Source organism: Theobroma umbraticum, unplaced genomic scaffold, assembly GCF_002168275.2.
Source record: "Theobroma umbraticum cultivar Fairchild unplaced genomic scaffold, ASM216827v3 scaffold_86.0, whole genome shotgun sequence".
Lineage (NCBI taxonomy): Eukaryota > Viridiplantae > Streptophyta > Magnoliopsida > Malvales > Malvaceae > Theobroma > Theobroma umbraticum.
This window is the reverse complement of record NW_018397263.1, coordinates 2,150,237-2,178,038: the sequence shown is the minus strand read 5'-3', so window position 1 is coordinate 2,178,038 and position 27,802 is coordinate 2,150,237. Positions and strand designations below refer to the sequence as shown.

At 36.3% G+C, this 27,802-nt stretch overlaps 6 protein-coding genes across 8 annotated transcripts; all 6 read left to right on the top strand.

Moving 5' to 3' along the window:
* Positions 1–134: 134 nt before the first annotated feature.
* LOC110420410 (importin subunit alpha-9) lies at positions 135–3,868 on the top strand. 2 transcript variants are annotated; one of them, XM_021433713.2, is made up of 11 exons: positions 135–359; positions 441–663; positions 770–923; positions 1,157–1,259; positions 1,506–1,690; positions 1,819–1,898; positions 1,986–2,136; positions 2,502–2,583; positions 2,681–2,739; positions 2,816–3,121; positions 3,312–3,443. In XM_021433713.2, the coding sequence occupies exons 1-11, from the start codon at positions 308–310 to the stop codon at positions 3,366–3,368; spliced, it is 1,452 nt and encodes a 483-aa protein (XP_021289388.1). In that variant the 5' UTR covers positions 135–307; the 3' UTR covers positions 3,369–3,443. The 2 variants fall into 2 exon arrangements, with proteins under 2 accessions (XP_021289388.1, XP_021289387.1); XM_021433712.2 differs by lacking the exon at positions 3,312–3,443 and adding an exon at positions 3,451–3,868 and having other exon boundaries at positions 137–359.
* Positions 3,869–4,236: 368 nt separating this feature from the next.
* Positions 4,237–8,804, top strand: LOC110420388 (P-loop containing nucleoside triphosphate hydrolases superfamily protein). Of its 2 annotated transcripts, none has more exons than XM_021433674.2 (12): positions 4,237–4,471; positions 4,559–4,676; positions 4,782–4,909; positions 4,992–5,083; positions 5,280–5,376; positions 5,555–5,635; positions 5,706–5,938; positions 6,962–7,156; positions 7,237–7,327; positions 7,672–7,794; positions 8,088–8,238; positions 8,356–8,804. In XM_021433674.2, the coding sequence occupies exons 1-12, from the start codon at positions 4,391–4,393 to the stop codon at positions 8,562–8,564; spliced, it is 1,599 nt and encodes a 532-aa protein (XP_021289349.1). In that variant the 5' UTR covers positions 4,237–4,390; the 3' UTR covers positions 8,565–8,804. The 2 variants fall into 2 exon arrangements, with proteins under 2 accessions (XP_021289349.1, XP_021289348.1); XM_021433673.2 differs by having other exon boundaries at positions 4,779–4,909.
* Positions 8,805–11,103: 2,299 nt separating this feature from the next.
* LOC110420389 (elongation factor 1-alpha) lies at positions 11,104–13,738 on the top strand. Its single transcript, XM_021433675.2, has 3 exons — positions 11,104–11,243; positions 12,064–12,545; positions 12,667–13,738. The coding sequence occupies exons 2-3, from the start codon at positions 12,084–12,086 to the stop codon at positions 13,552–13,554; spliced, it is 1,350 nt and encodes a 449-aa protein (XP_021289350.1). The 5' UTR covers positions 11,104–11,243; positions 12,064–12,083; the 3' UTR covers positions 13,555–13,738.
* Positions 13,739–15,548: 1,810 nt separating this feature from the next.
* IRX9 (Nucleotide-diphospho-sugar transferases superfamily protein) lies at positions 15,549–18,212 on the top strand. Its single transcript, XM_021433576.2, has 3 exons — positions 15,549–16,429; positions 16,759–17,005; positions 17,817–18,212. The coding sequence occupies exons 1-3, from the start codon at positions 15,753–15,755 to the stop codon at positions 17,991–17,993; spliced, it is 1,101 nt and encodes a 366-aa protein (XP_021289251.1). The 5' UTR covers positions 15,549–15,752; the 3' UTR covers positions 17,994–18,212.
* Positions 18,213–21,403: 3,191 nt separating this feature from the next.
* Positions 21,404–25,284, top strand: IQD2 (IQ-domain 2). Its single transcript, XM_021434172.2, has 6 exons — positions 21,404–21,566; positions 22,158–22,257; positions 22,346–22,666; positions 22,881–23,102; positions 23,424–23,543; positions 24,187–25,284. Exons 2-6 carry the CDS (start codon positions 22,183–22,185, stop codon positions 24,883–24,885), a joined length of 1,437 nt encoding a protein of 478 aa, XP_021289847.1. The 5' UTR covers positions 21,404–21,566; positions 22,158–22,182; the 3' UTR covers positions 24,886–25,284.
* An 874-nt stretch (positions 25,285–26,158) lies between these two features.
* LOC110420455 (mitochondrial import inner membrane translocase subunit TIM14-1-like) lies at positions 26,159–27,578 on the top strand. Its single transcript, XM_021433771.1, has 3 exons — positions 26,159–26,287; positions 26,410–26,588; positions 27,175–27,578. The coding sequence occupies exons 1-3, from the start codon at positions 26,249–26,251 to the stop codon at positions 27,329–27,331; spliced, it is 375 nt and encodes a 124-aa protein (XP_021289446.1). The 5' UTR covers positions 26,159–26,248; the 3' UTR covers positions 27,332–27,578.
* Positions 27,579–27,802: the final 224 nt, after the last annotated feature.

The window sequence follows — 27,802 nt, the reverse complement described above, 5'->3', positions numbered from 1 at the left end:
TACTTCATCATTACTCAACCTGAGGAGGAGAGTATTGATTAAATGCAAAAAGCTATGGGTAAGAAATGAAATTATGAGAAATCGGGTTGTGAGGTTCTAAATAAAAGAAACAATCAGGCCTAAATTTTCAATTAGCGGAACAAAACGGCGATCAATCAATCAATAGGCGGACGATTTTTCGCGCTCGGTCGAAAACCCAAAAAGGAAATAAGAAAAAAAAGGGGGAAGAAAGCTCGATTCACCCTTGTAGCACTCGCAGTTTTCTTCTTCACTCTTCAACCTCACTTTCAAAAGCTTCCTTAACAAAATGGCCGATGACTCCCCCGCTTCCCATCGAAGGGACCCCATCAAATCTTCAGGTTCGCCCCCTCTCTGCCATTCTAGGTTTTCCTTAACGTTATACGGCTTCCATTTTGATCTGGGCTTTGTTTTTGTTTTAGTTGGGAACGTGGCTGCTCAACGGAGGCGGCAAAATGCGGTAACGGTCGGGAAAGAGAGGAGAGAGTCGTTGGTTCGAGCGAAACGGTTATGTAGAGTGGGACCCAGCGCTGACGGAGAGGTTCCGGTCGAAGGAAATGATATGATAACTGATGAAGAAGAGTTTCATTTGGAAGCCCAAACTTCTTCAGCTGTGGAAGACTTAAAATCCGCCGTTGCTTATCAGTATGTCTATTAATAGTTTAATCCTACGATTAAATTTCTAAATTGTGTTTAATTAGGTTACTCTTACTATATTTGGGATATGATAATTTGTTAATCAATCATTTAGGGGAAAAGGTGCAATGCAGAAGAGGGTAAATGCACTTCGTGAGCTAAGGCGGTTATTGTCGAAATCGGAGTTCCCTCCTGTTGAAGCTGCTCTAAAAGCTGGAGCGATCCCCTTGCTTGTGCAGTGTCTTTCTTTTGGCTCTCAGGATGAACAGGTTCATAGATTTTGAAAATTTTTGGTCTCGTGTTTAAAGCTGCGAATAGTTGCCTATTATTGTACAATGCTTGTTTATACAGTTTTGCTGCGAATGTTTTGGTTTTTTATGTCTAACTTGGATGGATTTGTGTTTTGCCAATGTTTAGAGTTTTTGAATTGAGTGATCATTCTTTGCAAGTAAATCAGATAAGTTTTTTGATCCATTTTCATGTCTTGTCTGTTATATTGCAGTTGCTAGAGGCAGCATGGTGCCTTACGAACATTGCTGCCGGAAAACCAGAAGAAACAAAAGCTCTGTTGCCTGCATTACCATTGCTTATTGCTCACCTTGGAGGTTTGTGATGTTTAGTCAACTCTTTCTGACAGTTAAAACCCTGAAGTATATTTTTTTGGCCTTGGAACTGATAATTTACAAAAAGATTTGAATGTAGGTGGTGTGTTTTTTTTTGTTGTTCTCTCTCTCTCACCATTGAAGAGAACCATTCATGGTTCTAGAAATCATACTTACCTGTTATTGATGCTAGTACTTTTTCTTAAGTTTAGCAGCTGAAAGTTTGTGCACTTTTCCCTCATTTTGCAGAAAAGAGTTCCTTGCCTGTTGCTGAGCAGTGTGCATGGGCATTGGGAAATGTTGCTGGGGAAGGGGAGGAGTTAAGAAATGTTTTGCTATCTCAAGGGGCTTTGCCACCTCTTGCAAGAATGATGTTGCCAAACAAGGGTTCAACTGTGAGAACAGCGGCGTGGGCATTGTCAAACCTTATCAAGGTTTTGAACCTTTACTAGTAAACCACTTTTGTTTGTATATACTTATGTGGTAGGGATTGTGGTGCGCTGTGTTTATGCATGTGTGTGTTTAAACTTTCTTTTACAATATCATGTGTGCTTGGACATAGGGACCTGATCCTAAAGCTGCAACTGAGCTCATCAGAGTTGATGGAGTGCTTGATGCAATTCTTCGACACTTAAGAAAATCGTAAGAGCAGATGTCAAATTAAACATATTGAGTTCTGTTGAAATGTACATGACTTAGATGCAATGAAAAGTTGCTTCTCAAATCCAGGGATGAGGAGCTGGCCACTGAAGTAGCATGGGTGGTGGTGTATCTTTCAGCCCTTTCAAATTTTGCTACTGGTGTTCTGGTGAAGAGTGATGCCCTTCACCTTCTTGTCGAAAGATTGGCAACATCAAATAGTCTGCAACTGCTCATTCCGGTAACATACAAAATGAGTTATGCTTTTGCTCTCTGTTGCTAGTTTATGCATATATGCTTCTCCACTTGGCATACTTTTGTGATGATGTTACTGTTGTTTCTAAATGGCCGATGTTTCAGAATGAAAGCAAGCTCATGAAAATAAAGTAAAATAAATAATATTACAATTCTTCATCCAATCTCCAAAGACCATGCTATAGTAAGGAGCTTCTAAGTTTGAGTTTGTTAGTGTTAGTCTTCTGGTGTAGTTTTCTGTCAGGCAGTATTCATTTGGTTGTTACACTGCATTGTTCATGGACTCAAGATGGTTTCAAGAACATTTCTTGCTTGCTGTCTGATTCTAATAACAAATAGTTTTTCATCTAGGTGCTGAGAAGTTTAGGCAATCTTGTGGCTGGTGATTCACATACAACTTCTACCATTCTTGTCCCTGGGCATGCAATCACAGGTTAGTGAATATCTCTGCTTGCTAGAGATGATTTATTGCAACCCTTATCATATTCATATTATCTGTAAAATATTGATGATCTTAATTGCCTTTTCAGATGGTGTTATAAAAGTCCTAGTAAAGTGTCTGAAGAGTGAGCACAGGGTCTTGAAGAAGGTGAGTGAGCTTGCTTTATTTTGCTGGTATTAATCTTCAGCAGTGATTCTCACTCTAACCGTTATTGTTCATGCAGGAAGCATCATGGGTTTTATCTAATATAGCAGCTGGTTCTGTTGAACACAAGCAGTTGATATATTCTAGTGAGGCAGTACCTTTACTACTGCACCTTCTTTCAACAGCTCCCTTTGATATAAGAAAAGAAGTAGCATATGTGTTGGGCAACCTCTGTGTTGCCCCTACAGGAGGTGATGGGATGCCAAATCTGATCCAGGAGCACTTGGTTTCCCTTGTTCAGAGAGGATGCCTTTCTGGTTTTATTGATTTGGTTAGATCTGCTGATGTAGAGGCCGCTAGACTAGGACTTCAATTCATGGAGCTGGTGAGCAAATCTAATGATTTTATTTGTATTCACGCCAGTTGTGCACTAGAGAAGTTATTTATGTTATGTGCAGTAGATTGACTTTGACCATGTTTACTGGTTGTTTGGTAGTTGTTATGAATGCCTAGGAAGATTCTTTACCAATTTATCTTGAATACTTTGGAATCCATGTTCCTTCTTTTCCTTACAGGTGGACATGGGCGAATTGACTTATGCGGCACACTTGTTTTCCTTGCTGCTAATTTGATCGAGCCACATCTTTGTTTCTAACGATCTTTTGTTAGTGTTGAGGAATGATGCAAAACTATTTCATTTCCTGTGCAATGTAGGTCTTGAGAGGAATGCCAAGTGGAGAGGGTCCAAAACTAGTTGAGCGAGAGGATGGGATTGATGCTATGGAAAGATACCAGTTCCATGAAAATGAAGACCTGAGGAACATGGCCAATGGTTTAGTTGATAAATACTTCGGGGAGAGCTATGGGGTCGACGAGTAAGGTTTTAGGATGATCACCCCGGCTCCCTTCTTCTCTTGTAATCTTTTTGTAATCTCCTTCCCCTCTCTTTTCTGGGATGTAAATTTAATGAGTTGGCTCATCGAAGGATTCGTCCGCATCGCCCTTTGTTAAGAAAACTCGGGCTGTAAGGCTAACCACGTCGTAGGATGTCTGATAGCTTGTGTCTCTTAGGAATTCACTTAACTGTTGTTGTGCTATCTTTTCTTTAATGAACATGTAAATTTGGATTCAATTTTCTATACTTTTTTTTTAAAATAAAAACATTTCTGATATGGTTTTCAATAGATTTATGAAATTAATCTAGAAAAATTTTTCTACCTTTTTTTACTCCATTTTCCCTATTATAAGCAATTTTTTTATATTTAAGAAGGCAAGTTATGATAAGTCATGATCTCACCTGAGTTAATTAAACATGGAGGTTATCTTCTATACATGTTAATTAAATTTATGTGTTTATTCCATTAAAAAAAATTCTGTCTATTTTCTTAATTTTTAACTTAAAAGCTAACTAAATGCTGTGTGTACTTTACCTTAATAGTGCTCAAGGTAAGGGGGTAATAACGCAATTCCTTACAAATAGAGGGGAGATAACTGATAGTTTTGGAAACTTTTTGTTCTCGAAAATATTTGGCCGCAAAAATACTGCAGCAAAGTGAGAAACAACGATCAACCAAAAAACCCTCGCTTCTCCTTTGCCGCCGTAAGCGGTGTTATTTTCCCGGTTCCAATTGGAAAGAGCTTTCCAGCTTCGACAATGGAAAAAAGCGCTTCTTTTTTGTTCGGCGGCACTAAGTTCAATAAAAAGAAGTTCGCCAGCGATATCGCTCGGTTTAAGGTGCGGTTTTTCTTCAATTCTCACTATGTTACGTCGGAGTTCGGTATGTATTCATGTAATTTTTTTTTTTTGTGAATTTTCGTTTAGGAGAAAACGGAAACTGAAGATAAGGTGGATTATTTGAGCTTGTTCGAGAGTGGAAATCCCGAAAAGGAGGAATTTACCGTTTCTACCAAGAAAAGAAAGCGTAAACAAGCAGTTTCAGGTATTTGTTTTTTCATTTCAGTTTTTCTTTTTAAATTTTATTGGCTACTATAATGAATATTCAGAAGAAACTATTTTTGCTTTTGCTTAATTTGTTGGAAAGTAGAAGCGGTGGAGGGATTTAATGTCTTTAAGAGTTCGAAAAAAGCATTGGTAGACAGCGGAGAGAACAAAAAAGATGAGGAAGAAGATAAGCTTTCCAAAGACAAGAAGAAATTAAACCAGAAACTGGAGGTTTGCTTCTTTAATGCATGCATAGATCGCTATTTTTGAGTACAATCTTTGTTATAATTGTCCTAATTGTTGATGACATTAGGCTGATGCGATTCTGCGGAAAACGTTTAATATTCATGTCTCTGGGAATAATGTTGCATCTCCACTTAAGAGTTTCGCAGAGTTAAGCTCAGTGTATGTGCTCTGCCTATTTATTTTTTGTAGTTTAGTTAACATTGACTCTGCTTTTGATTGCTATGAGTTACGCTTTTCTTAATTTTCGCTTTGTTGTTATTCATTAGTTGGATGATGTTAGCATTGCTATGATTTTGTCCAACATTTTTGTCTGAGCTCGAAGTTTAAAATGAGAAGTTATTTGGTTTCTCTACAGATATGGATGTGAGTCCTATTTATTACGCAATTTTGCTGAACTTGGATTTAAAGAGCCAACACCAATTCAACGGCAGGCTATTCCGGTTCTTCTATCTGTATGCTCTTTTATTTAACCGCTGCTGGTTTCTTTTCTACTTCATTTTTACCCTGTATTGGCAATTAGTTATTCAGTGAAAAGATCAGTGTATGCCTGCTTCTGCTTGAAGTTTATACTTATGGTTTTGCTAAATTCTCTCATGTGTTGAAATGCTTTTTGCCCATTGTTTGTGTTAGGGTCGGGAGTGCTTTGCTTGTGCTCCAACTGGATCTGGAAAAACCTTGGCTTTCGTATCACCCATGCTTATGAAACTCAAGGTATCTTTTCAATAATCATTTTCGTGAAAATTATTCCCAAGTTTTCTGATTAGCTTTCTTCATCTGTCAGCATGCGTCATCTGAAGGTGTTAGAGCTGTTATATTGTGTCCTACACGTGAATTAGCTGCTCAGACAACCAGAGAGTCCAAAAAACTTGCAAAAGGAAATAAATTTTATATCAAGCTGTTGACTAAAAAGCTTATAAGAAGTGCTGATTTATCAAAGCTGCCTTGTGATATACTTATATCCACACCACTTCGCTTGAGTTCAGCTATCAAGAAAAGAAAACTTAATTTGAGCAGGTGGGTGCTTATAAATAGTGTTTTCTGTTATGGATGCAAGTACATGTTCATTTTGGATGCTAGAGAGATCAATAGGATGAATATGTAGATGAGTAGATGCCAAAAGCTCTTTCAACATCATAAACCCTAGAATGATGTTAAAAGATGTAAGTACATGTTCATTCTGTTGTGGATGCAAGTATATAAACCCTAGTATGAATATGTGATGATATGAGAGATCAAAAGGTTAGGCTAAACCTCTTATTGTGTTTAAAGATTAGACAGGCTGTTATGACTCAAGTACTTTTCAAATTTGACTTAAAAAGGTGAAAACATGGTTCAGGTTTGATATAACTAATTATTGGATGTTGTAGTGCATATATATATATATATATTTCATAAGCCAAGTCATTGCATTGATCAATTAAAGAATAAAACATTGGTTGCTTCAGCCTCTCAACTTAATAGCATCAAAGGCTAATGCAACCAAATGTTTACATATTACAGCTCAACCCCACAGCCCCTGTACACATCCTTTGAACTTTTCCGGCCAGTCCCCCAAAGTTTCCAAAACCCACCCCATTATATTTACACCTTCTCTATCCTGAACACCGCACACAAGAGAGATCCATTTACAGATTACATCCTTTCCTGAAAGTTTGCGGTAGCCTGTTTTAAGCACATCAATCCACCACTTTCATAAATCTCACCCTGATCATATTCCTTATGATTTCTCACCCCAGACATGCTTACCAAAAGCACAGCGCTGAAAAGTGGTCTACCTGTAAAATTTGTCCATAGATGGGTGGTCCTCTGCCCCCATATCATCATTGATCCATGTCACAAACAGCTCTCTGATTGTAGTGCATATGATTTTGGGAAAACTATGTCTTGAACATTTTCTTTTAATCAGAATCGATAGAAGAATCTGAGAAGGTTTGAGGGGTAATAATTGGTCTTGTTGGAATGGAGAAAACCAGCTCATATTTGAACATTAATTTCAAATTTAAACTGCTTCATTGATACAAAATTTTCCTCCTACAGGGTTGAATATCTTGTCCTGGATGAGTCTGACAAACTGTTTGAGCTGGGCTTGTTAAAGCAGATCGATTCTGTGGTCAAAGCATGTTCTAATCCTTCAATTATACGCTCATTATTTAGTGCTACTTTACCTGATTCTGTTGAGGAGCTTGCACGCACCATTATGCATGATGCTGTTCGAGTTATTATTGGAAGAAAGTAAGTATGAGATTATTACCTGTCAACAATAAAGAGGATTTCTCTTTGACATGCATCACACTTTTTGATATTTTCTGCAGGAATACTGCTTCCAAATCTATAAATCAAAAGTTAGTTTTTGCTGGAAGTGAAGAAGGGAAACTCCTTGCACTTCGTCAAAGCTTTGCAGAGGTATTCTGCTAATATGGATGTTAAGAAAGCTCATATCTCTTGCAACCATAACAGTTGTTTGAGAAAGAAAGAACATTGTATCAGTCTGAAGTTAGTCTATATAGCACATGGATAATCCATCTTATTTATTTACCCTTAGAAATTGTGTTTGGTTTTCTTTTTAATAGATTTATCAATGCCCCTATTTAATTTATTGCATTTGTAATAGTTTGCTTGAAGCTGTTGAGGATATGACACTATATACCACGAAAAACCATGCTCTTTTAACATTATCTACTTTTAGTGTTTTTCAGCTGGAGTATGTCCTTAACCATCTGTTTGTCTTCTCACATGCTTGGCAGTAGAAATTGAATCCGCCAGTTTTAATATTTGTACAAAGCAAAGAACGAGCAAAGGAACTGTATGAAGAGCTGAAATTTGATAATATTAGAGCTAGTGTCATCCATGCTGATTTATCTGAAACGCAGGTAAAGGTTATTTCGATGCCTATGTATTATGCTGATCCTTTTTTGCTTTCTACCTCCACCAACACTAGAATTCTAAGTGCAATGAAAAATGTTTCACCTTTACACAATCACCGTCATCTTAGAGCACCTAAGCAAGTGTCTAGAAGAGACATAAGTCCCAAGAGTATTTTGGTATGTGGCTTGGGCAAGGTGCTCTTGTAGTGCTTAATTGAGAATTATGACTATGTTATGTTTAGTTGGTCTTTCTAACAACTGTTATTTACTTTATCCTCATTTCTTATAATTGAATGCAGCGTGAAAATATGGTCAATGACTTCCGAGCTGGCAAAACATGGGTTTTGATCGCTACTGATGTCATTGCCCGTGGTATGGACTTCAAGGGTGTCAACTGTGTAATTAATTATGATTTTCCAGATTCTGCCGCTGCATACATTCACCGAATTGGTATGTTGCACAACTTGCTTCTTCACCTTGTCAGAGACCTAGATTTCTCAAATAGATTACTTTGCCCTTTTTTTCTTGTGTGGTTTCTGAAACGACATTTGTGGATATCCCAAATAGGCCGGTCCGGCAGAGCAGGGAGGAGCGGAGAAGCTATTACTTTCTACACAGAAGATGATGTTCCATTTTTGCGTAACATAGCTAATGTAATGGTAGGATCAGGCTGTGAGGTTCCGTCTTGGATCATGGCTTTGCGTAAGCTGAGGTGGAAGAAGCATAGACCAAAAAGGGAGTCTATTTCAACCAAACCAAATGAAGCAGGAGACTAAAAAACTTGCGTGTGACGAAATATTGGCTCCTCTAATTGGATATTGATCCTTAAACGCTTTAAATTTTGATGAAATGGGTTATTGATGATTCTAGTTCTTGTTAACTGAGATCTAGGGACAATACGTGGTTCCTTGAAACAGCTGTTCCTGTTTAAAGATTAGTCTGTTTAGATTATGTATTATCAACTTTGCATAAACATTATACAAATATTTATTCCCTTGTTTTAAACAAAAATCAAACGTAAATATGTACCCATAATAACAAAAGGTTAAAACAAATTAAGAATGTCTAGGAAAAAGAAAAGAGAGCATACCGATAAAAGAAAGAACAACTGGTTGCATGTAACTGATCTGCTAATTACTTCCATGCATGGAACTGCAATAGCTTGTCCAGTTCCTTGCCCAAATAAACCTATCTTTCAGATTCCAGGCGAGTTGCGCTGGGGTAGTGCTGTTATCTGCTAACTGATGCTGATAAATACACAACGCCAAAACTTGAATGCCCTTAACCTTGGCCTTGGGAAGTGATGAAGAAACCAAAACCAGACAATGATAAAGCAACACAGTATATTCCATCAGTTCTGAAGCAATGAGCTGGAAAAGTTGTGACGAACTGAGAGTGAACCAACGGCATAAGATTTCTGAACACGCAGGGTCCTAGCAGAACAGATAACACCAGCAGAAGCAGCACCATATAGCACAAATTCATAGCAGATGAGAACCATCAGGTACAAGTCGCATAAATGGAGACCACCAGGACAGATAAGCATAAAACCAGAGAAATTCTGGATACATGGAAGGTACAGCATAACAGATTATACTCCCAGAAGCGGATAAGCATAATGAACACCAACAAACCATGAAAGGATGACAAGAAGAACATAGCCAAACCAGAAACTTCTTGTCACAAACTGCTACAAACATTACTCTTATATATCCTTGGTGCGGACAGTACTGTTTCTGGGCGCCGTCAATAATTTCACTAGGCAGCAATGTATCCCTGTACCTCACAGAATATTCTCTTTGCCTCAATGTGTTCTAACCCTGCTACACATACGATCAAAACAACATGAAAGACAACAAGTTAGATCAAGTTTTTAATCGCTAGTTAATGATATATGAATTAATGTAAAACATTTTTTATTCGAGTTTCGGATTATTAAATGGGTATCCAAATGCTAAAAATTTATTTTGTATTATATTTGTATATCTAGTAAAGCATCAAAATTTAAACTCAATTACATACGATCTTAAGTTTTGAAAATAAAATTTAAAACATTTTTAATAAGTGATGAAAAATTTATATTTATATACTTAAGACCCACTCATATTTTATTGATATGGGATTTATGACATTAGTTAATATTTTTTTAATTTGGACCACCAGTTTAAAAATATTTTCAAAAAATTTTCACTTTAAAAAATTTCAACCATAACACAATAAAAATATTAATATTAATCAATTATGCCAAACATTTGAAATATTTTTTTCAATATTAAGAATATTATATAAAGTAATAAAATAATTAAAAGCATATAAATAGATAAAAAATAATTTTTTTCTGAAGACAATAGATAAAAACCGTTTATAAAATAAAAGTTTGGAGTTTGTGAGTCTTAGATTAGTATATCAATTAGTTAGCCATTGCTCAACTTTTATATACGATATGAAAATCTTCGTTTGCTGTCGTCGTTGAGTTTGTTGGAGCAGAGGTCTTTTGCTATGATTTTGTCTATATTGTAAATATCAATGTGACTTTTTTTTTTTGCAAATAGTGAATATTGTATAGGGTTATAATTTTATTTGATTTTTGTTTATAAGTCTCTTGAAAGTTTTGGGTGATGTACTTGATTTTTGTTCTTGTAGTTTAATTACTAAAAATAAACTTACTAATTTATTTAAATGAAATATTAAATAAAAATTTATTAAAGTATCTAATTTAATCGTATAAGATAGATCTTTATTCAATTCAATTATTGTATTTTATAATTTTATTTTATTTAATTTTTGTATTTTATATTTTTTGTTTCATTTAATTCATATGATATGACACTAAAAAATTGACATAAAAAAATTTAATTTTTTTTTAATTTTGTTTAAACATGTTAATGTCATATCATTATCATGTTAACATAATCTAATATGTCAATGTCAAGTCTGCATCATTAACAATTAATTTTGACAACATTAAAGGAAGAGATTTGATTGCACAAATTCTTAAAATATAAAAATTAAATTAATCAGTTTAATAGGGAGATTAAATTTACGAAAAATTCAAAGTACAATAAAGTATAATAGGTACTTAGACCTGGTCAAAAAGTGAAAATCAAGAAATAGTGGAGGGTAAAATTGGTAATTTGCAGAGTTCGAGGACCGCCGTGTTATTTTGTAAAAAGGTAAAGGGTATTATTGGGGTTTCAAAGCCAATTACAGTCATCTAGTATGAGAGAAAATATCGTAGAACCTTTTAACGGTTGATGTGAGATCTCGCACGTGACCCTTTTAATCCAACGACTGAGAGAGAAACCCTAGTTAAACCAAAGCTGAGAGAGTGGCTACTTAAGCAAAAGCGCACAGCTGCTTTCTCCCTCTTTCGCTTGCTCTCTACGCTCTCTTCCGCTGCGACGAGGAGAGCTTCTGATCAAGCGAATCTCCAAGAGTACGGTTTTAGCTTACAGGTAAAAATCCTTTTCTTAATTTTGTTGCTTCGATTCGAAGAAGAATCTGATCTGATTGATTGGTACCTGAAATATCAGTTTTATCTTTCACTTGATTTGGTTAGTTAATATAAATTTGATTTTTATTTTCCACCGTTTGATTTGTTTTCTTTTTAATGATTCTGATCTGATTCGTTTTGTTTATATTCCTTTTTTGTGTAATTTCGGATCTGATTCTTTCTTCTTCCTTTTTTTTTTGGTGTTATGATCGACGTGTTCTTAGATTTTATGCATCTATGATTATGTTCGTTTAAAATTTTATGATTTAAAATTATAAAATTTGTTTCCTGAGAGGATAATTCCTGTGATAACCGATCTATCGAAGCGAGTTTAGCCTCCGGGAAATTTTGTTATCGATAATAATAAAGATGGTCATCGATCAATTTTTCCTCTTAGGCTTATTTGTTTTGAATGGAAAGCTTTGACTGTTTACATGGGAAAGGATATGTTAAGATCTAGTGGCTGTAGTTCAGTGGAAAGAACTCCATCTGTGGAGGACCTGGGCTCGAATCCCAGCGGCCACGATTTATTTTATTGAATCTGTTGAATTTTAACTTTGGATTGATTTTTTGTTTTAAAATAAGTTGAATTTTTCTTTATAAAACTGTTAGTTAAAATTGGAGGTTATTCTTGTTAGTTCTTATTCATAAAATATGGATTTAATTGTGTGATCTTCATGGGGAATTTTTATTGTTGGTAGGCAATGGAATTTTATGTTTTAATTTAATTTTGAATTTTGTATGTGTTTTGTTTTATGAATTTATTTGTTGTTGATTTTCAGCTTCTCTCCCGAGTTTTATAATGGGTAAGGAGAAGGTTCACATCAACATTGTGGTCATCGGCCATGTCGACTCCGGGAAGTCGACCACCACTGGTCATTTGATCTACAAGCTTGGTGGTATTGACAAGCGTGTGATTGAGAGGTTCGAGAAGGAGGCTGCTGAGATGAACAAAAGGTCATTCAAGTATGCCTGGGTGCTTGACAAGCTTAAGGCTGAGCGTGAACGTGGTATTACCATTGATATTGCACTGTGGAAGTTTGAGACCACAAAATACTACTGCACTGTCATTGATGCCCCTGGACATCGTGACTTTATCAAGAACATGATTACTGGTACCTCGCAGGCTGACTGTGCTGTTCTCATTATTGACTCAACCACTGGTGGTTTTGAAGCTGGTATCTCTAAGGATGGTCAGACCCGTGAGCATGCTTTGCTTGCCTTTACCCTTGGTGTCAAGCAGATGATTTGCTGCTGCAACAAGGTGAGGTTTAGAACTTGTTCATGTTTTACATTTTATTCTATCTATGCCCCTTTTTCTTTAATAATTGTTGTAAGTAAAACTTGATTTGTGACTGAACGAGTGTTCGTATTTTTTGGTGTAGATGGATGCCACAACCCCAAAGTACTCCAAGGCAAGGTATGATGAAATTGTTAAGGAAGTCTCTTCTTATCTTAAGAAAGTTGGTTACAACCCTGAGAAGATTCCATTTGTCCCAATCTCTGGTTTTGAGGGTGATAACATGATTGAGAGGTCTACAAACCTTGACTGGTACAAGGGTCCCACTCTTCTTGACGCTCTTGACCAGATCAACGAGCCCAAGAGGCCCTCAGACAAGCCGCTCCGTCTCCCACTTCAGGATGTCTACAAGATTGGTGGCATTGGAACTGTCCCTGTTGGTCGTGTTGAGACTGGTACCCTTAAGCCTGGTATGGTCGTGACTTTTGGCCCAACTGGTCTGACCACCGAAGTTAAGTCTGTTGAGATGCACCATGAAGCCCTCCAGGAGGCTCTCCCTGGTGATAATGTTGGGTTCAATGTTAAGAATGTTGCTGTTAAGGATCTCAAGCGTGGTTTTGTTGCATCTAACTCTAAGGATGATCCTGCCAAGGAAGCTGCCAGCTTCACCTCTCAGGTCATCATCATGAACCACCCTGGCCAGATCGGAAATGGATATACCCCTGTCCTTGATTGCCACACATCCCACATTGCTGTCAAATTTGCTGAACTGCTGACCAAGATTGACAGACGATCTGGCAAGGAGCTTGAGAAGGAGCCTAAGTTTTTGAAGAATGGTGATGCAGGGTTTGTGAAGATGATTCCCACCAAGCCAATGGTTGTGGAGACTTTCTCTGCATACCCTCCTCTTGGACGTTTTGCTGTCAGGGACATGCGCCAGACTGTGGCCGTTGGTGTCATCAAGAGTGTTGATAAGAAGGATGCATCCGGTGCCAAGGTCACCAAGTCTGCTGCCAAGAAGAGTGGAAAGTGAGATTGCTTTTGTGAGATAATTATCACAGCTAGGATAATTGTCTTAATTTTGGTGATACTTTTTATTTACCGGTATTTATATGTCAGTTTTGTGGACCAATTTTTATATGCTTTCGTCTGTGTCTGGTTTTGGTTGAGACTTGCAAAGTTGTCTTGAGGTTTGCTTTTATTATTTGTCTTATTTACATTTTCTTTGTCAAGTGTAGTTAGATGCTTTTAAAACAATTCTTGTTTGATATTATGATTTTCTGCAGCGAGTAGTCTAGTAAAATCTTAATGCCATTATGAATGTGGTATTCCGTATGATTGCTACAGCTCAGAGTCTCCTCTAGTTTGACTGCGAGCAAATTTCAAGAGTTGCAATCGATCTCAGTAATCGGAATGCGGCTTGTAAGATCATTGGTGCCAGCACCCTCGATTAGCTAGCCCAGGGATCTCCTGTGGTGCCAAATGGCAATCTAGACATTGATTTTTGTTGTGGCCATTTGAAACTTGTGTATTCGTTAAACTGACACTTGTTCCTGTAGAACAAGCTGTGCAAAGGTTTCACTTTTGAACCGTCTTTGACGAACTGGCAATTGTCCTTTGTTCTCAATTTTGATCACGAATTATCCTCTGCCAGACAAGAAATACTCATCACTTTGTCGTCTACATTGAATAAATGCCAATGTCACAGATACTTGTGCTGTGATGGTAAATTCTGTTTGGGCTCCTCCCTTGCTTTAGAAACCCGTTTTCCTCCACGAAATCTTGTACTTATCAAGAGTTACGCAAATCATGTGTGAAAAGAATGGAAACAAGCGTGAGAGTAAACCTATCTTAATCTGAAGATGAATCATTCCCTTGGTGTTGCTCCATGGATTGATGCCTCAATACTCAATACGGATGATTCTTTCTGCTAAAATGTTTGTTGGAGTGAAAAACCATAAACAACTCAAAGTGGCAAATTCTGGGGAAAACGCAAACTCTTGAAGTATGAATAGCTTTAAATCATACAGCAGAAAAGAGCTGCTGAGACTACTGCCTCATTGTCCTGTAGACTACCATAAATTGATGATTAACGTCATGAATTCATCACCATCATTTTGTCAATATCTCAAGTTCCTTCTAAAGTTGGACAAGTGTGGCAAAAATTATGATTGGTGAACAAGAAAGGATAGGACGCACTTTTTCTGGCTAGCAAGGCAAAAAACTACGAAATCAATCAAACTGACTCTGATGGAAGAGTCTTGAAATCTTAATGGCAACAATTGACAATTTCCATTAAGAAAAGGCATTCGTAGCCTGTCAGGCTAATTCTCTTTCTCCATTCTCTTTTCTTTTCCCATTTCAGTTGAGGACATATTGGACCAATTCAAATCTGAAATTTTCAAACTTGTATGCAATTCATGGCTGCAATCTCAACCTCACCAGGATTGTGACATGTCACAATCTCCAGTGGGGCGCAATTCCGTATTGCTAAATGCTGATGTATCGTTACTTGCGATAAATATCAAAGGGTCTGGAATTCCCTCAAGTTCTTCTCATTCTTACTAATATATATATATATATATATATATATATATTTCAATAACATGACCACAATGATCCGAGAAAGTAGAGTTTCTTGAGTAACCATGCCGCAATATTGGATGCTGCAGACGTTCTGCATCAACCTGTTTATGGGGACTTAGAGGTTTTCTCAGTAAGAAAATGTGAAAACAAGGCAGTTTGGTCAACTCCAGGTATTAGAAAAACGAATCCTGACAGCAGGGAGAAGAGGTATAAATTGTTTTTTCAAAATATTTAGTTATGGGTCCATCTCAACAACTATTTGGTCAGATAGCAACTCAAGCCCTCGTATATGTTGCTTTTTCCCTGTTTCTTTTACTCCAAGGGACAACTAAGTGAAGCAATGCCTCACCAATTGAACAAACCCCAAACGAACACAATATACATTTGAGTTTGCCAGTACCAATCACAAACCATCAGCCCCTACCTTACCGATTCTTCAAAAAAAAAAACAAAGAAAAAAAAAAGAAATACCACTCCCAGCTATAACCTCCAAAACATTCAAATATAAAATGATACCTGATTAATCAGTCTTCTAAATCCCCCTCTACTCTATGATAACAACAATACTTTCAACTGATTCAGTGGAGGTGACCAAATTTTCCACCTTAAATTTCCATTTCCACTGATATTTTGGCAAGCTAGAAGATGGGGTCTGTGGAGAGATCAAAGAAGAAAGTTCAGTTATGGAAGAAAGCTATTGTTCACTTCTCTTTATGTTTTGTCATGGGGTTTTTCACAGGCTTCGCTCCAACAGGTAAGGATTCAATTTTTCCTAGCCGTGTTGCTACAGAGAATAAATCACAGATTTCGCCGCAGCCTGTCCAAACGTTGAACCAATCAGCAACAGCAGTACATAGCAGTAATGTTAGCAGAAGTTTGAGAGCAGAAGCTCCGGTGCCAGTTCCAGCAAAGTCCAAGGAACTAGGAAGTCCAAAGCAAGTGGACACTCATGAAGTCATCAAGTTGCCAGCCAGAAGACTCATAATTATTGTTACACCAACAAGCACGAAACATCAGTTTCAAGGGGTGTTTTTGAGGAGGCTAGCAAACACTATAAAGCTGGTTCCTCAACCGTTGTTGTGGATTGTCGTGGAAGGGATATCTAATTCGAATGAGGTATCCGAAATACTTAGGAAAACAGGTATTATGTACAGGCATTTGGTGTTCAAGGAGAACTTTACAGACCCTGAAGCAGAGCTGAATCACCAGCGAAATGTGGCACTGAAGCACATTGAGCACCACAAGCTGAGCGGGATTGTTCATTTCGCCGGACTTTCCAATGTTTATGATCTTGATTTCTTCAAAGAGCTTAGACAGATTGAGTACGTACCCTCATCTTATTCTTTCTCCTATTATATTTCTTATGAGATAAGTTTCAAACTACCTGCATAATTATGCCCTCTGAGGGTATATAAAATAAAAAACTTAAAAGAGAAACTAGGACATGAGAATATAATGCGCTGGCTGGTGGGTGGTAGTTTCAAAGCTTCATTCTTTTAGGGCAATGAGGATTAATTTAACAAATGAAAGAAGAGTACATGTCACTATAAAGATACTAGGAAAATATAGTGTCAACCAACCCCTCTGGTAAGCTGTAGAAAAGAGTGAGTAACCATGTATTTAACCTATATACACTTTTGCCAATGTGCAGGGTGTTTGGAACTTGGCCAGTGGCCTTACTGTCAGCAAACAAGAGGAAAGTTGTAATAGAAGGACCAGTATGCGATTCCTCTCAAGTGATAGGATGGCATCTGAGGAAGATGAACAACCACACAGATGCCGAAACAGATGCAGAGCCCAAACCTCCTATTCATATATCAAGTTTTGCATTTAACAGTTCAATCCTTTGGGACCCTGAGAGATGGGGTCGCCCCACATCTGTTCAAGGCACTTCACAGGTAAGCAAATATTCTCTACGCCAAGCATTAGATAGTTAAAAAATGGTTTTCTTTTTCTGTTCTTCCTGCATTTCGTCACAAAAATGAAGCTCCCATTTTAAGATTCTGTACTATGAAGAATCAAATGTGCAATGAAAGAATGCATAGTTATCCATAATGGATTTAGCCTAGTAAAAACTGGTTGACATGAGACTAGGCCTAAACTCAAATATTCGGGATTTTTCACTCGCTGTCTATCAGTTTGGTAATAAATGGTCTTTAAGCCATACTGATTGATGCAACTAACCAAAATTTATACTATCTTACAATAAAAAAAAGGATATGGATTGAATATGAAGCTAATAATCATGATTCCATGAATGAAGCTGGGTCCCATTTAAATTAGGTTCCAAGAATTTTAACCAGGAAAATAAATGGTTCAGTAGGGGTTCGACCAACTTCCATTTCTTTATAAAAAAAACAGCAGCATACTGGATGCCTTGATAGATATTAGGTAAAGGGTTAATTTATAGCATGTTGCTGTTGCTTTGATCAGTTCCCCCACTCGAAAAACTGAAGTAAAAGCATAACAAAATAATGGGCACTTTGAAGTTTTTACATTATTCAAAAGTTGAGCTAGAAAGGGAAAAGGTCAGCCTTTCTCTTGTGGGTTCTGACATCTTCGAGTGCTGCACATATGATTTAAAAAATATTAGTTTATAATTAGCTTTGCAAGCAATAGCAACAGCATGGATGACTTAAGACTTGGTGTCTGCATCTGCCATAACTTTTATTGAGAAGGCTTTTGTTTTATCTCATGTTTGCTTTCCAGAATTCACTCAAATTTGTGAAACAAGTTGTTCTAGAAGATGAGACCAAGTTAAAGGGTATCCCACCAGAAGAGTGCTCCAAAATCATGCTTTGGCGTCTTCGTTTTCCCATTGGAGTAGTGCCTAGAGGCCTTGTCAAAACAGCCTCATTGCTGGACGTTACTGTTACTCAAAGATAAAGGAGGAAAACATATGATGCAGAGAGATTTCATTTGGAGGACAAAAATATATGATAATGAAGAGCATAATCTCAATTTTTTTTCCCATTTATCATGTAATTTTTTTAATTGTTACACATTTTACAAATTTTTTTGTTCCTCTTCACAGTCTCAACATGATAGGGGACACCATCTTTTTCTCGCCAGTTGCAACTTCAAATCCAAAAAAGCATCCCCCAAGTGTCTGCCTCACTTCTATAATAAACAGCAAATAATCCTTGCCAAGGAACAAATACTACCAAAAGTTGAAGACTCCCAGTCCCACCTGATGATTATAGGATGGAAGATCTTGAAATGAAAATTCTATTGATTTAAAGTAAAGACAAACCTACCAGCGTTGGTAAGTGGTTATACCAAACCATTTGATTTGAAAGTAATCAAAGAACATTTTGGAGAAATTATTATCATTTTGCTTCATCTCTCTTGGCTAGGAGAAATAGTTCTCAAAACTGTCCACAATTTCTTTTCTTTTCTTTGTTTTTCCTTTCTTCCAATGCCTGCATCCTTTTGTCTTTGCAAAAGTTTTCCAAGTATTGGTTGAATAAAAAAACCTGTCAGGACCGCCATGGGATGATCAATTATGGGCCATAGGGAGCAATGAAATGTCAACTGTCTTTCATTAGCTGCAGCCTGATGCATTTTCCCACACCTTTCAGCAGGTGGCCTCTCTGTGTCTGGGCTGATTTCTGGACCATTCAGCAATCACCGATCACCGTCCTCTGTCTGTAACATATATATCTGAATGAATTGGACAACTTGGAAGTACAGACTGCTTTAGGAAACAAACTTATCAGTCAATTTCTAGCAAATTAGAACCCATGGCTATACAGGTCACTCTCTTCCCATTAACATATATATGGGAAAACATCATTTGCATGTATAAAATTAGAAAAAGCTAGCATGCATATGATTCCTATCAAAGCATCTCAACAAATAAGTTTTGAAAAGAATCATCAAGCATGGCTATAAGATAAAAAAGTTTTTATCTATTGTTATATAATTCGAAGAATAATGAACTTCTTCTGGTACTAAAAAATATGAATTACACATATTTTTACCTATTTCGTGCCTAAAACAAGGGTTTTTAATTTTCCAATGTTAAAAAACATAGGTTATAAATTTATGATATCCTTTGTAAAGCATGAACGTCCATATATGTGATGATGCATAAATATTTTTGAGAAAAAAATGACCAAGTTATTGGATCAACTCTATTAGAGGGTATTACTTCTCAAAAAAAAAAATTCTATAAGAGGGTACTAAGCTTAATACGAGTGCATATCATATCTAATTTCGACTTATAGATAGATTTTTCCTATTTATTTTAAGAAATTAAATTAAATTAAGAGTTAATTTACTAATTAATTACTTTTTATTAAAAAATAGAAATTCAAATTCAATTCTTTAAATAAGAAAAGATATGCTAATTAGTAAGTCAAACGTGTGAATAGGACTTCTTATCATTTTACTAATACTGAAGTGAACTAGTATTATTTTTTTTTACATTAATTTTGACCGAATAATTTTATAAAATATGATATTATTTATTTTAATTTATCAAAACTCCTAATAAACCCACAAAATAAAATTAAAAAAAAAAAACAAAGCTGTTAATACCATTACCTGCTTGCAACTTTGTTGTCGGTTCCATTATTCACCCTGTCAAAGAACCTAGCTTTTTCTTCTTCTTTTTTTTTTTTAATTTTTGGACTAAATACCTAATTACTAAAAAATCAACATCAAAGGAAGAAATGTTGCAATGTGTATCCACGTTTTATATTAGTAGGCTCCTTGACGTGACAAGCTGTAGGGTTGTTAGTAACAAAGTTGGTCCTACAATTTAATACTACTTCTTATCTTAAACAAAATACTCAATTATAAACGATTTCAGTCTATAAATTAGGATATAATCACTGCCTTTTAGAGTTGGATTATGCCTTAGAAGTGAAAAGGAAGAACCAATTATTTATCGACTAGTTTTATAATTTTCTTGTGTTAGCCAATGTTAAAGTTAATAACCCGCCCCTTGATTTGATTAGGTAGTAGTATAATCATCGGTTCCAACAACTACACATTCAGTTAAAATAATGAAAATCAAGAAACTGAAAATTCACAAAATCAAATGACTATTTAAAAATCAAGGTAAAATTTGATTATTTAATTTTTCTATCAAATTTAAAAATCTTACTGATAATATTTAAGATAGTTATTCACAAGGAAAATCATAAATGACTATTCTATTCATTTTTTTTATAATAGTTTAAAAACTTCATCAAATAATATTTAACGTAATAGTACACAAGATAAATCTAATCTATTCACCATTTTCCCACTTCCTTTTTTGCCTAAATTACTTATGGAAATTAAAATATGATAATTAGTCTATCAAATTGTACTATCAAACTATACATGTGAAAAACTGGCTAGATGTTATTCAGTACTGCAGCACATGAGTCCAAGAATTATAGTATAATATATAGCTTGGAACAAAATTAATTAAAGGGGTTGAAATAATTTTAATTTCATAATGTGGCATGTAAATAGTAGCAGTAGTACATCATTCATGTTTCTGTTCTTAAAGAGTGTCAAAACCTTTCTTTTATTTGCCTAGAAAAAGTTAAAACTTGTGGCGGTGTCTACCGACAACTTGCCACATAGCCTTTGCCCTGCCGTCTCCATTATACTATTCTTTTCATTTAACATGTTGCAAATTGCATCACTACTTTAACCTACAAAGTAAAAAAAATATTTGCATGCTGTTATTTAATCTATGTATTTAGGATAAAATTTCTTTAAAAAACTTACACTTACGTTTAGTATTTTATAAAGAAATTAAATGGACCCTACATGGCAAAGAGCATCAAAATGAAAATGAGCATGGAATAAATCGGTTAAGTGTAAGACAAGGAAGACATATCTTTGATATATTCTCGATGACATTTTGCAATAATATACCCTCAAAAAAGAAGTTGCAGTTAGCCTTAGCTTAACTTGTTTACGCATACCCATGCTACGTTTTTGTTTTGGGAAGTAGTACTAAGTAAAGTAACCCAAAAAGAAGAAGCAGGTTTTAGTTACCATCAGACATGTTGGAAGTTTTACAGTTCGAGTTTCAGTTTTAACTGCTCTACTAGTGAACTGAAGTGCCATTGAAATTTGAAGAGGACAGAACAAGAGGGTGCTTTTTTAACTGTGTTAGTTACCAACACTTGGGAAAGGAAAAACGTTGGTGGGATAGGTTTTTTCAACCAATCAGACAAGGAGGAGGCGATCTGTTAAATTAGGTGGGACCCAAGTTTGCCCAACCCAAGAAGTGGGGTCACACTTAGCAAAAAACCAGCTGTTTTTCTTCTTTCATTATCCCTCTAAAATCTTCATTGTCAAGATCTGTTCTTCCTCTTTATATCACAAGGAGGCAGGCCACAGGAGGTGTGACCCTTTCAAATTTTTCTGATCTTTTTGTTTGTCTTGAGAACAGAAAAGAAAGGAAGAGGACCCTTGAAGCTCTTTGAGATCTGGGCATTACAATCTCAGGTACTTTTGCTACTTTTTGTTCCATGGACCCCAATTTAAAGATGCATTCTTCAGCTTCTTTTTGTTTGAAAGTTTTGTAGCTTGGTATTGCTAATTGTCCTTCAAAATCTGGGTAGTTTAAATACATTTGAAAACTTTTGGGTTTTGCCTGGTTGAGGAGAAAATCTAGGAAATGAAGAAAATTTGAAATTTTTATAGCTAAAGTTGTTATTGTACAGTTCCCTTCCCTGGGGTTAAAAGCCATTTACTTTAACTTGCTTAGTCATCTTTGAATTGAAAATGAAGAAGGTAAAAACTTGTTTAGATTGTGGTAACAGATATGCATGATAGATCATGGGATTTTTTGCTTAAATCTCCCATTTTTCTTCCTAATTTGCACTATTAATATTTAATGCCCTTATGATTTTCCCTGTCTGTCTTTTGGTATATCTGTTATTACCATTTATTAGCTATCTGCTTCTTTGAATATTTGTTTGAGATCGTCATTTCTAAAATCCTTCTATTTTACACTGCGAAATCATATCTCATTTCTAGTCTATTCCAAATGCATTTTGAAAAGGGCTGTTTTTTTTTTTTTTTTGCCCCTTAAAGGTTTATACTGAGGAATGATAAGAAGATGGGGAGGAAAGGAAAATGGCTGTCTTCTCTAAAGAAAGCCTTTAGCCCAGAGTCCAAGGCAAAGAAAAACCAGGTTTGGAGAGGTCCCATTCAGCTGAAAATTGCTTGTAGTTTATTGTTATCAATGAGTTTCTAATATTCTTGATTGCTACATATTTCAGGAATCGAAAGCACAGTTTTCAGAGAAGCGGGTGCATTTGGGTCCCAGTGGTTCTGATGCAGCCACTTTAGAAGCTGTCAAGTTGTCCCCTCCTCCTCAGCCGGAGGAGGTGAAATTAACGGAAGCTGAGGCTGAACAGAGCATGCAGACTTACGCTGTGGCAGTTGCCACTGCTGCTGATGATGCTGCTGCTCCTGCTGTTCCAGCTCAGGCTTCTGTAGAGGTTGTTCGACGGCAACTTAATACAGGTGCCAGGTTTTCTGGCAAATCTGAGGAGGAAGTGGCAGCAATCAAAATACAAACAGCTTTCCGAGGTTACCTGGTATGTGCTGCAATTTTAATAGTTACTTTTTCCTTCTGAGGCTGTTTGCTTGATCATTTCTTATTAGAAATTCTATCGGATATAATTATCATTATCAATCAATTCCAGCTAATTTTTACTTAATCCTACTCATCCCGCAGCAAACATTCTTAAATTCTCAGCCACAACTGAAGTTTATGTAGTGACTTTGCTGCTCATGATTTCTTCTTTTCAGGCAAAAAGGGCATTGCATGCTTTAAGAGGACTGGTCAGGCTGAAATCATTGATGGAAGGTCCTGTGGTCAAACGGCAAGCAGCCAGTACACTTCGCTGCATGCAAACTCTTTCGCGTGTGCAGTGTCAGATTCGTACTAGGAGAATCAGGATGACAGAAGAAAATCAGGCTCTTCAGAGGCAACTCTTGCAGGAACATGCAAAAGATCTTGTGAACTTGCAGGTAAATTCCCTTTCTCTCTGAGTTGGACTGCTACGGAGTGGGTTCAATTCTTTCTACAAGCTGTGGTTTTTCCTATCTATAACTAGAATCATCTTTATATTGCAAACAAATAGGATAATTGATTTAGCTATTATATACAGCATACAAGGGGATTTTAGAGTAATTTCTGTCACAGCAGTCAAGCTCAGTTCCCTAAATGACTACGTATATATCTTCATCTTGATTAGAAAAGTGCCCTCCATCATTGGAAAACCATTCTATCATGTTGGTTTTCCATAAAGGATCCCTCCTGCTGACTATAGGTTCTGAATGTTTAAACAGATGGGTGAAGAGTGGGATGACAGCCTGCAGTCTAAGGAACAACTTGAGGCAAGCTTACTGAGCAAGCATGAGGCAGCTATGAGAAGAGAAAGGGCCATGGCGTATTCATTTACTCATCAGGTAACCTGATCCTCTAATTTTATATATGCTGTTGGAATTCATGAAGAGCATCAGATATTTAATCTTTCCTCTGTGTGTTTATATGTACAAGTGAGAGATTTAATAACATGGTCAAGTGACATGAATGAATGAAGCATAACTAACTTACTTAAAAAAAGTTATCCTCCATAGCTTTGACGAGGCGGGAAGTAGCAGTTGATAAGATTAGATTGAGTTTAGCATTTCGTTAAATGATCATACTGCAAAATAGTTTAGCATAAATTAGTTCCTCATCTGTCAGGTCAACTTATGTAGACATTAGCTGAGAGTAAATCTAAAATACTAACCAGTTGATAACGACTATATTGAAATACAATGATTTCCATCATTCAATATTTGATCTCATCAGAGGGAACTGGGGAAGAAGTTCAAACATTCCGTTTTCAAGTCTGAGAGAGAGTTTCGTCCTTCTAAGCTATATATGCTGGATCACTTAACAAATGTTTAACCGTATCCCATCGTTTTACCTAGCTCATCCTAATGCTTAATAAACATGAGTCTTATTAAAGGTGGGAGTACCATCAGGCAAGAAGTTCTTTGGCATTCAAATACCTGAAGCAAACTAAGTTCTGTGTCTGACACCTGCACATAATCCCTTTTGCAGCAAACCTGGAAGAATTCTTCAAGATCTATGAGTCCATTATTCATGGATCCAAACAATCCCTCATGGGGTTGGAGCTGGTTGGAACGATGGATGGCAGCCCGGCCATGGGAAGGTCGTGGCATGACAGAAAAAGAACATAACAATGACCAGTCATCTGTAAAGAGTGCACGCAGCAACTTTGGAGGAGAAATCAGCAAATCTTATGCTCGCTACCAACTCAATTTGGATAAGCAATCCCCGAAGGCCAGCCAAAAGCCAAGCCAAACTTCAAGCCTCCAAACTCCTTCAACTCCTAAGCAAGCGTCCGTTCCTGCCCGAAAGCTGAAGTCAGCAAGCCCCAGGAGCAGTGTGGTTGGTCCTGATGATGACACAAGAAGCATGATCAGTGTGCAGTCAGAGCGAAACCGGAGACACAGCATTGCAGGCTCCTTCGTGCGTGATGATGAGAGCCTGGCGAGCTCCCCATCACTTCCAAGTTACATGGTACCAACTGAGTCCGCAAGAGCTAAGACCAGGTTGCAAAGCCCCTTGGGACTAGAAGCAAATGGCACACCAGAAAAGGGACCAATCGTGTCTGCCAAGAAACGGCTGTCTTATCCGCCTTCGCCAGCCAGGCCTAGGCGGCACTCCGGGCCTCCAAAAGTGGACAGCAGCATTACCAAGACAGAAGTTGCTGTGGTGAATGGAGAGGGCAGTTAGCTATTCCTAATCAAAAAGAGATGGAGCAAAGCATCATATGGCTGTGGACAACTCCAAATGAGCAACAACCAAACAACAAATAGGAAATGAAAAGGATAGAGAAACTACATTCATTTGATTTCTGAATCTTCTACAGTCAAGGGTTTCAATTCATTGTCCAGAGAGTGTTGTCATTGGTTTCTCGGATCAGCTCTGTTATCTGAATTATTCTTCTCATACATCCTTTGCTTGTTTATTTATTTTATGTTTATGCCTTTTTCTCCCCCTCATCATCGTTCAGGTGGCGGAATGATATTTGTGATTGAAAGCAAATTATGCCCAAATTCAGTTCATTAAAATTTCTTGTGTTGTTTGTATTTATTTGTATAAATAAATTATACACACTTCTTTGTTCTTGTTTATTTGGCACTTGGGATTACACTGATTGCCCTTTTTAACTTCATTTTCTTTTCATTTTTTATGAGATTTATCTGGTGATGATGGGTGTTCATTCATTGGATCAAATTTAATTGGAAAACTTTCAAAACTTTGATCGTCGCAGAGATTTGGGTCAATTTTGCAGATATACCCCATATTTTGTGGCATCGAAATTTAATTATTAGCAGTGATAGAAAGCTAATTGAAAGGAAAGAAAAACGGAAATTTTTTTTGATTTATAAACATCTTTTAAATATGAAAATTTTCTCAAAAAAAAATCAAAGAAATTTTTGTACTTTTATTTAGACTCAATAGACTTACCGTTAATTAAAATTATTAATCATTTTATAATTACATGATGTTAATATAAAATTAATATAAATAATGAAAAATATCATATAATTATATAATTATATCATGTGATTATATCATGTCATTATTCATTATCACATATTATCATGTTTTATGTTATCATTATATGGCATAAAATGGCATTTTGGTTAATAATAAATAATCAATCTATAATTATAAAAAATTATTTGATTTAAAAAAATTATAAAAGTATCATAGAATATAATAAAAAATAAAAAATTATTTAATTTTTTTAAAATAATTTAAAACTTTTTTAAGTATTATTTTTTTAATTTTAATTTTTACAAATATCGAAAAAAATAAAAATATTCGGCATTTCGTGGTAGAGTTCATTTTTTGTTGAGGTTTCCAGGATATTGTTAAAAAAATTTATATATTGTCGCCGAATAGAACAAAAATAAAAATCCTAAATAAGAAAATTCTTCTTGAGAAACACGTAGAAGGCGGGCCGGGCTAGAAAGTCGGTCGGGCAAGTTGTATAAAACCGGGTCTTTTCCATATTAATAGAAAAAAAACAAAATTACCTAAAAACCCACCACAGCAAAACCCTAAACCTCAAAGATTTAGAAACGGAATGCAAAAATCCAGAGACCTCTCAGACGCATCAGAGATGGTGAGTCCCTTAAATGATTCTTCTCTTTATCAAACTTTTTCCACCATGTCGAAAATTATTGATATTTACATGTTCAAATGGTATTTTCAATTTGGCTAAAAAATTGGGATTTTTGATTTTAGGTTGCTCCGTTAATAGCCGGACTTGCGGTGGCAGCGGCTGCTTATGCGGGTAGATACAGTCTTCAAGCTTGGCAGGCGTTTAAGGCAAGGCCACCGACGGCTAGAATACGAAGATTTTATGAAGGTGGGTTTCAGCCTATTATGACTAAGAGAGAAGCCGCTCTGATTCTTGGTGTAAGGTAAATTTTACATCTTTTGCTAAAAGATAACCTTTCTTTTTCATTGTCAAAATCTCTGCTTTATGCCATGAAATCGTTTCATTGAAGTTAGAAATGGCTTTTGATGAATTGGGTTTGTATAATTTTGTGGTGATTTGCTCAATGGAATGAATTTTATGTCCGGAATTAAAGTTAAGGATGGAGAAATTTGGTACTATTTGATTGATGTAGTTTCAAGGATGATGCTTAATCACTCATGGTCTTTGCAGTTGAGCTGAGGTTAGTTTAAAGATTGGGGATTGGGGATTGTTTAGAAATTAATCTCTAATTTTAGGTTCAAGCTTGTTGTCTAAGACTTTGAATCATTTGATGAGCAAAGGCTGTTAATGATTTGGCTTGTCTTTTTCCCTGGGCCCTATGTCTCAAACTGGAGATTTTGCTTCTGAATAGAGTCTAGCCATTGGTCATTGTACTCTTGTTCTTTAAATGTATTTACTTTAGTTCTTATCTGGTCATCGCACTCTTCTTGTAAACAATTTCACTTGTACCATGTTCTTCCATAACCTCCTGCCTGAAATTTTATATATTTATATATTGTTCCAATCAGAGAAAGTACTCCAGCAGAAAAGATTAAGGAAGCACATAGGAGGGTGATGGTAGCTAACCATCCAGATGCTGGTGGAAGCCATTACCTTGCATCAAAGATCAATGAAGCAAAAGATATGATGCTTGGGAAAGCCAAGGGTGGTAGCTCTGCTTTTTGAAGGAGACATTGTCATCACATGTCCAGATTGTTCACTTTGTGCAAAAAATTTATCATCCCAATACGCTAGAGCGAAAGAAGAGAGAAGAGTGTCTGTTCAAATCATTCTTTGGGATCCAATAGTTGTTAGACTATTTGGGAAAACTATTGATTTTTGTATCAATTTGTTGAAATTGGAGTTCATAGATATCCTAGTTTGACATGAATGCTTGGAAGAATAACAAGTTATGATGATTGTAATGGTTTTACTCTCTTCCAAACTCCAGTTCTTTCTATATGTAAAATGGAGTTGACAACGTGATTTGTTGATTATAATGGTAACACTTAGTTTCAAGCTCCAATTTTTGAGGCTTACATCCAAGAAGAAAAGGATAATTCTAAGCATTCCATTTAAACTGCAACTAAATATGTCCTCAAATTAGCTGCTTTTATGGCATATGAAGGAATTTTGACCCCTCGATGCAATTGCTCT